General features: G+C 55.4%; 1 protein-coding gene across 3 annotated transcripts; it reads left to right on the forward strand.

Annotated features, from left to right (window-relative positions):
- Positions 1-702: 702 nt before the first annotated feature.
- Dlk1 (delta like non-canonical Notch ligand 1) lies at positions 703-7937 on the forward strand. Of its 3 annotated transcripts, none has more exons than XM_087551974.1 (6): positions 703-938; positions 2186-2249; positions 2701-2831; positions 5420-5561; positions 6934-7213; positions 7367-7937. In XM_087551974.1, the coding sequence occupies exons 1-6, from the start codon at positions 872-874 to the stop codon at positions 7679-7681; spliced, it is 999 nt and encodes a 332-aa protein (XP_087408100.1). In that variant the 5' UTR covers positions 703-871; the 3' UTR covers positions 7682-7937.
- The last annotated feature ends 233 nt before the right edge of the window (positions 7938-8170 follow it).

An 8170-nucleotide genomic window follows, 5' to 3' on the forward strand; every position in this document is an offset into this window, starting at 1 on the left:
GGCAGGAGGACTCTCAGTCTTTCATAGCTGGTGCTTCCCCTGCTTGGAGCAGATCGGACAGTGTTCCTGCTGCCCTGGTCTGTGACCTGTGCCTCGGGAGCAGGCATTAAGGTTTGCCTGTGTTGAAAGGTGTGTTTGGGTTGGGGGTCTGTGGAGCAAGTGCATCTGCACCTTCCCCAAACTCCACAATGGCAAGGCTCGTCGGAGGGCTTCGGCTTTTCGTGGTGGTTTTCGTGTGTGCATCTGTGATCATGTGCGTCTTTCACATCTTCGTGGTGTGCGTTTGGGTCCTCCTGGGCTTCTGACCCGCGCCATGTGTGCGCGGGACTCCAGCCCTAAGTGTCTTACTGTGTTTTGTGAGCGTTTTGTATTCTGGGTGCGTACGAGGGCTTTCGCTCGCCTGGCTTGGTTCCTGAGACTTGCGCTAAGCGGGCCTGTGCGAGCGCCGCCACCTCCGCCTCCAGCCGCGTGCTGTCCTGTGTGCGGACCGCGTGCCCATCGTGCGCAGGTACCCGTCTAGCCAAAGAGTGCAGCCGCGTGCGCGAGCCGCTTCCGGGCGCCGCGGCGCTGGGGGGCGGCCCCGCCAGGGGGTGGGTCACCGGGACTGGCCGGCGCCTGCCCCGTGCGCGCGAGGCGTGGGCGTGGGCGGGGGCCGCGGGGGGGTACGACAGTACGAAAAGGCGGCGCGCGGGCCGCAGCGGCAGCTCCTCGGCAGCCGCACTTAGTAGCGTGCGCCCCGGTGCAACCCTGGCTTTCTTTCCGCTGGACACCCGTGCCCCCTTCGTGGTCCGCAACCAGAAGCCCAGCGCAGCCCCCGGAGCAGCCCCTGCACCGCCACCGCTACCCGGACCACGACCCAGGCCGCCCCGAGATGATCGCGACCGGAGCCCTCCTGCGCGTCCTCTTGCTCCTGCTGGCTTTCGGCCACAGCACCTATGGTGAGCCCCCCCTGGCGGTCTGGCTTGCGCCCCCTCTGGGGAAGCCTGCGATGCCCCGCCGACCACCCTGCCGACCACCCCATTCTCCCTGTCCCGTGCGCCCCAAGTCCCGCCCGTCCCGCCTAACCCTAAGCCCCGCACTGTGCCACTCATCCTCCCTGCGCCACTCTTGCGTGTTGAGCCCAATCCTGGGGTCCCAGGGTTTGTGGGAGGTGGAGGGTCCCAGCCCCTTCTCGCCCGGCAGAAGTGGCGTTCAGAGGGGTCTTGTTGCGCGGATTGAGAAGGTATGGAAAAAGGAGACTGCACTGGGAGGTATTCTATTTAAGGGGAAAAAAAGAGCTGAGGTGCAACTTTGTGGGTATCTGTCATGGAATATGTGTTTAGGAATAGGCCTTGGGGGCTTTGGGGGATGACTTTGCAGCCGTAGCCCCCAATTTCCAACAGGAGCACAGCTGGAGCCCCTCCTGCGTGGCGCATTTCTCTAGGTGAGGGGCTGCGACACTTCTGTCTGCAGAGGCCATGTGTCTCTGGCAGAAGAGAGTTGCCCCCTTCCCGCAGCGACCCCAGCTCTTAGTGCGCCAGTAGTTGTGAGTGGGGGTCGGGGGATGTCTGGGAAGCCTGAGAACTGGTTGAGTAAATGCATACAGTAGGTGTCTATTAAAGTGTCAGACTCCCTTAAGAGCGTTGGAATCTCAGAGGCCCTGCAGAGCTGTTGCGCAGTTCTTTTAATGTGACCAGTGCGGGGGCAGGAGAAGTGGGGGAGAAAGGATTTGGTTGCCTGGTTTAACTAGGGTTAATCTTGGGGTAAAATCTAGCTGCTTCACCTGTGAGCTAGGCAGGTGGGCTTGCCTGGGCTTTCTCAAACACCTCAAAATCTCCCCTTTAGGTCACTTTCAAATGGGGGCCTTGACAGAATGACCAGGGGTCAAAGGCTACCCCTTCATTGTCCCTCATTCCTACTTTTAGGGGTCTGGGGGCTCTTTTTTTCTTTGGGGAGAAAGGTGTCTGCTGTGGACTTGGAGAATCAGGGGGATGCTGTGCTTAGCCCATGGCTAGGAGCAGGCAAGATTGTTTTTCTGGGTAGGTATCCACAGATAAGAAATGCCTACTGTGTGCCAGGCTGGCAGGACCCAAGAGGGTCTTTGGAGCCCCTGCTGAGGGGCAGCAGGCCATCTGAGGGAAGATGGTGTTTGTAGTGTCCTTTAGGCCTTGTGGGGTGAATTGCGTACCCTTTTTCTCCTTCTCAGGGGCTGAGTGCGACCCGGCCTGTGACCCTCAGCATGGATTTTGTGAGGCTGACAATGTCTGCAGGTAATGGAGAAAGCTGTTTGGGGGGGCCATGGTGGGGGTAGGATCCTGTGGAGTCTTGGAGTCAGGCTGGAAGGAGGGGGTGCTTTTCCAAAAAAAAAAAAAACTGCGTCACAGCTTTCTTGCTTCTGCAGAAAACTGGGGGGAGGGGGGAGAAGAGAGAAGGAGGGGTGCAGGAAGGAGGGGGATCAGAAGAGTGCCTTGCAGGGGGAGACCACTGTAGACCACTGCACCAAATGGGGTTCCTGTGGGGGTCTGGTAGACCCTTGTGTTTCTGCCCCTCAGCACCTTCTCTGAGTTTTCCATTCAGGTGACTGCTGATTGTTGAAAGGAGCCACTGGCCTGGGACTCCACAAAGACCACCAAGTGTTCTCTGTTCAGCAGACAACAGTTCGAGTCTCTGGACCCCTGCTCCCCTCATGTGTCCCTCTCTCTCTCCCCTTTGTCCACACAGGTGTGAGCCTGGCTGGGAGGGCCCCCTGTGTGAGAAGTGCGTAACCTCCCCTGGCTGTGTTAATGGACTCTGTGAAGAACCATGGCAGTGTGTCTGCAAGGAAGGCTGGGACGGGAAATTCTGCGAAATAGGTGGGCACTGAGCTATCCTACCCTCACCCCTTTTCCCTGTCCCTTCTCCCTCCCTCTCCCACACCTACATTCCAGAACCCCTAAGGCTCCCTATTTGTAGTATGTGATCTATGGTGTATATGCACTTCCTGCTGGGCCTCAAATGCCTCCTCAAATGTATAGACATATATATTTTGTTTACCTCAGCACTGCGGGCTCCCAGACTTGGGGTTGGGGAGGAGGGGGAGGGAGTCGCCCGGAAACTGCCTGTTGAATAAAGATTCACAAAAACAAAACCAAAAAAACAAACAAACAAGCAAACAAACAAGCAAAACCCCACCTTGCTTAGGGTGGCTGGACCATGGACAGGGGCTACTTGCGCAGGTAGGATTGGGGAGTTCTGTGTGTGCTGTGGGAGAGGCGATTCTCGGGGGCTCAAACCTCAAGAAACAGGAGCCAACAAACAAATAGGGGAGGGGTGGGCTGAGTGTAAACCACAAGGGAGGACAGGATTGGGGGGGTCACTCAGGTGTTGCAGGGGGCTGATGATGGGAGAGTCTGAGAAAGGGTTAAGGTACAGATTGGTGTTATCTGGTGACGTCAGTAATCTATGTGATCATCATGGATTGGCAGCCATTGTTTCAGGGCCAGTCTCATTTGTCGCAAAGTCCAGGCAACCTGAAGTCCTGGGGAATCAGGGTGTACCCCCTCCCCAAGGTGACAGCCCAGTGGGAAGGCTAGATGTCCAAGGAATGGTCTCCCCAACACTGGACAATGACAAATGGGGAAACCAAGGACCAAAGAGGCAAAGGGTACCCTGAATTGTCTGTAGTCTCCCTCCTGCGCGGTGGTTTCGCAGGTGGAGGAACGTTTTTTTGCTGCAGTTGACTCATGTTTCAGCCATGGCTTGCAGCAGCAGCAGCAGCAGCAGCAGCAGCAGCAGCAGCAGCAGCAACAGCTACTTGCTTGGGGCTGCTAGGAAAACCCACTGACTAGGGCTAGGCTTTTAGTCTGGATCCCTCCATTCTAGATATCTGCACCCCAAACAGCTTTCCAGACAGACGCCTTCCTCTCAGATCCTTCCCCAGGCATGGCCCCTCTCCATCAGATTCACGATGGTTGTCTGGGTGGAAATGGCGGGGGTCAAGGGTTGTCTCAGGAGGGAAATAGCCCCTGGGTAATTGCTGGCTCTCTCCCTCGCTGCCTGCATGGCCACAGCTGCAGTTCAAGCAGAGAATCCCCTCGGCCCCCTCCATGCCTCAGCTGATTTACCCCTGTCTTTGGGGTTGGAGGCTCTGGAGAGTTGGTATTTAGGGAAAATGAGCAGGCATAGTCTGGCGGTGGGGGGTGGGGTGGGGTGGGGTGGGGGTGGTCGCCAGATCTTTATCTTAAATTCAAGATCCCAATCGACAGGAGTGCAGGGGCAGAGAAGGCCGAGCCAGCTGCAAAGGCCCTTTGCACTAATGTTTTGCTGGCGCTATCCCGGAAAGATAAATCCTCTTTATGTTTTCTTGCACCGCACAGGGCTCCTGCAGGTTTTTCTGTTGATTGACACTGGTCTCCCCTCAGTCAGGGTGCAAGGCTCTTTGAAAAAGGAGAGGAAAAAAAAATTCTCCCTGTGTAGCTTTAACACCAGGAAACCCTTGGGGTGGGGTGGGGGCGCTGGCTGCCTTCACTTGCAGTCTCTCTGGCTAGCCCTGGCTTTCTACAGCTCACAATTATTGAAGACCGACCCCTAGGGATCAGCAAAGAGAGCTTTTTTTCCCCCTTTTATATGGAGGGAAACTGAGGCAGAGCAGGGAGGAGCTGAACTCTGTGGAGCAGCAGGTTGGACCCGCACAAAGGTTCCTTTCCTGACCTTGCTGAGCGGCTGGGATCTCCTCAGTCAGAGAACCCTTGCCCAAGTCCCTTTGTTCAGTTCATCCCTGGCTTGCTGAGCCTGAATAATGAAGTGGTCCTGACAGGGGGTGTTAAAACACAGCAGAGATATGGCAGTGCTCATGGAAGCCGGCATGGACAAGAGAGCGTTCAATAGTTCTAATTTTGCTGCCTTCAAAAGATGCAGCCTTTTTATCCCTAGACCCCCTTAGTTCAGAACCTGAGAACAGAAGGGACACGGCTTGGGGAAGGCAGTGCTAGGGCTAAATTAGACTTCTTGCTCCCCATTGAGGGACTTAGTTGGGAATGTGTGAAGAGCTGGTGGATGGGAGCTTTTCCCTCCCACCCACCCCCAACCCCAAGTGTCAGCTCCTGCTGGTTCCCAAGATGGCTTGGAGACCCTTTCCCTAAATGTGAGAAGCTGATGTGAGAGGGGAAACAGGCCTCAGGGAATCGTAGCTGGTTCCCTGTTTTGTGAAGGGGCAGAGGCTTCTGGGATGGAGGTTGTGCTACCACACTACAACGGTGCCAGCAAAGGGTCTAGCTGCTTCTCTGGCCTTGGCTTCCTCACTAGTGACCTTCCTGACCCTCAGCACTTCAGGTCTTCACTGCACCCTCTTACTACAAACCCCACTTGGAAATCACTAGCCGAGCCATTTAGGGTTTCTGTCACACTGGCTTCTGGAAAGAAAAGCTAAGCACTAGGTTATCCCCCCCCCCCCGTTTCCCAGATATTCGGGCTTGCACCTCTACCCCCTGCGCCAACAATGGGACTTGCGTGGACCTCGAGAAAGGCCAGTACGAATGCTCCTGCACCCCTGGATTCTCTGGAAAGGACTGTCAGCACAAGGCTGGGCCCTGCGTGATCAATGGGTAAATATTCTCACCTCACTCTGGGGGTCTTGCCTCTCCCCCACCCCCAGATGAAAGATGTATTCCCAGCAATCTGCCGCCTCCAATCCACTCTGACTGGGCGGTGGCGGTGGTGGCGGTGGTGGTGGATTATGTAGGAATGTGTCATTTCCATAATTTTCTTTTAAAAACAAAATGGTCCTGAAGGCGATTTCATATTCCCCTGAGGTCCCCAGGCTCCTATGCTGATGAATGACAGCTGATTGAAATGGAGATGCCAAGCTGGATAATTTTCGAAAGGCAACATAACAAGAGATCAGAGTTCAGCAGGGCCAGGCTGTGAAACCCGCTTACCATATTGTAGGGGGCAGTTTAGGGCATTGCAATTGGATTTTCTGGGATGTCTAAGGAGATTGGAGGACATGGGTTGGGGGGACACTAGTATTAGCTAGCCGTAGTGGTAAAGAGGCTGGCAGGGGGTGGGGGTTGGGAGGGTCCGTTCAAGATCCAGGAGAATGCTGAAGCTCTGAACAGTCAGGAACACAGGGGTCTAAAGATCCCCCATTTAGAAGGGACATTGGAGGTAGTGACCACTGAACTTCACCGCTGTTTACTGGAAAGGGGCGGGGGCGGGCAGCATAGAGCAAGACCTTTCAACTTGTTTTGTTTTAACCGACTTGAACTAGTCTGTCAAAACAGAGCCCAGGAGCCCTTAGGAAGTTTTCAGAGCCGGGTTACTCTGCAGTCCTTGCCTGAAGCTGCAATGCTGATTCCTTGTGTGTGTTGTGGGGTGGGGGCGGCGGGGGGGGGGGTGTCCTTTCCCGGAGTTTTGGCATTTATCAGATGACAAAGGGCTAGCTGGTTTAAAAGCACTTACATTAAATGCTCCTTGTGCTCAGCTTTGAGCAAACAACTTCAGTTTGCAAGCTGCACTTGGGTGAATAGACCAACATTAAACAGCCCGTCACAGACACCACTCCCGCCAGCAAAGATACAGTCCGTATTTCTTCACCGAGAGTCCCCAAGGGTTTCTCCTCACAATAGCTCGCTGGGTCCACTCCACTAGAAATAAAAATAATAAGGGGTGGGAAGGGGTGGGGTGGGGTGGGGGACGCAGACTGGAGCCCTAACAGTAGATCTCCCCTGGAGGACTGTGCCCCTTACTCTCCTCATCCGGGAACGAGCTCATTGAAAGATCTTACTCCAAACTGTTACTAATGCAGCCTCAGTTTCCCCATCTGACTAGTGACTTACAATCTTTGTTCTGGCCTGAGAGACTAAGAGGTGGGAGAGGGCTTAGGAGAGGGTATGGGAGGTCGGTTCTGTTCCTATTGCTCTGTCCTAGCCCAGCCCCCCCTCCCCCAGGACCCTTGACCATATCTTTGTGTTACAGTTCTCCCTGCCAGCACGGAGGCGCCTGCGTGGATGATGAGGGCCGGGCCTCGCATGCTTCCTGCCTGTGCCCCCCTGGCTTCTCGGGCAACTTCTGTGAGATCGTGACCAACAGCTGTACCCCTAACCCATGCGAGAACGATGGCGTCTGCACCGACATCGGGGGCGACTTCCGTTGCCGCTGCCCAGCTGGATTCGTCGACAAGACCTGCAGCCGTCCGGTGAGCAACTGCGCCAGTGGCCCGTGCCTGAACGGGGGCACCTGCCTCCAGCACACCCAGGTGAGCTTCGAGTGTCTGTGCAAGCCCCCGTTCATGGGTCCCACATGCGCGAAGAAGCGCGGGACCAGCCCCGTGCAGGTCACCCACCTACCCAGCGGCTACGGGCTCACCTACCGCCTGACCCCCGGGGTGCACGAGCTACCTGTCCAGCAGCCCGAGCACCACATCCTGAAGGTGTCCATGAAAGAGCTCAACAAGAGTGCCCCTCTCCTCACCGAGGGACAGGCCATCTGCTTCACCATCCTGGGCGTGCTCACCAGCCTGGTTGTGCTGGGCACCGTGGCCATCGTCTTTCTCAACAAGTGCGAGGCCTGGGTGTCCAACCTGCGCTACAACCACATGCTTCGCAAGAAGAAGAACCTGCTGTTGCAGTACAACAGCGGCGAGGAGCTGGCGGTCAATATCATCTTCCCGGAGAAGATCGACATGACCACCTTCAACAAGGAGGCTGGTGATGAGGATATCTAAGCAGCGTGTCCCCTCCCCCTCCCCCAGGCCCTTCTACATTATCGGGGTTCCTCACAGCTCCCTCTATGCGCTCTATGCTTCTTTGTGGTGGAGTTCGCTCTTGTGTGGAATCTAGTGAACGCTACGCTTACATTTATTGTCTCGTGTTGCTGTGTGACAAGCTGCCGCTAAGAACCCCTCCCTCCCTCCCTCCCTCCCTCCCTCCCTATTAATGCATGATATAATGAATAATAATAAGAATTTCATCTCTAAATGAGTTAAAGAAATAAGTATGTTATTCTAAACTCTATCGAATATCAAATATAAAATCAAAAAGACCAAAAAAAAACATGGCAACAGTACCAGGGCTTGGTGCTGAGGTCCCTCTCCCAGGGGAGGGGTGTCAGCCACCAGGTCCTCGTGAAACCACAAGAGTCCTGTGCTTGACCACTCACTGTGAAAAGGGCTAAACTCTTTCGTTCGTTAATTCTCACGCACACACGCACACTC

Source organism: Rattus norvegicus, chromosome 6, assembly GCF_021556685.1.
Source record: "Rattus norvegicus strain SHRSP/BbbUtx chromosome 6, alternate assembly SHRSP_T2T, whole genome shotgun sequence".
Taxonomy (NCBI): domain Eukaryota; kingdom Metazoa; phylum Chordata; class Mammalia; order Rodentia; family Muridae; genus Rattus; species Rattus norvegicus.

Excerpts from the sequence above, each read along its gene's own strand:
- Dlk1 (XM_087551974.1), top strand. The coding sequence starts at position 872 with ATGATCGCGACCGGAGCCCTCCTGCGCGTCCTCTTGCTCCTGCTGGCT. Across the intron at positions 2,250-2,700 it reads GAGGCTGACAATGTCTGCAG|GTGTGAGCCTGGCTGGGAGG; the intron begins GTAATGGAGAAA and ends TTGTCCACACAG. Across the intron at positions 7,214-7,366 it reads CCTGCCTCCAGCACACCCAG|CCCGAGCACCACATCCTGAA; the intron begins GTGAGCTTCGAG and ends CCTGTCCAGCAG.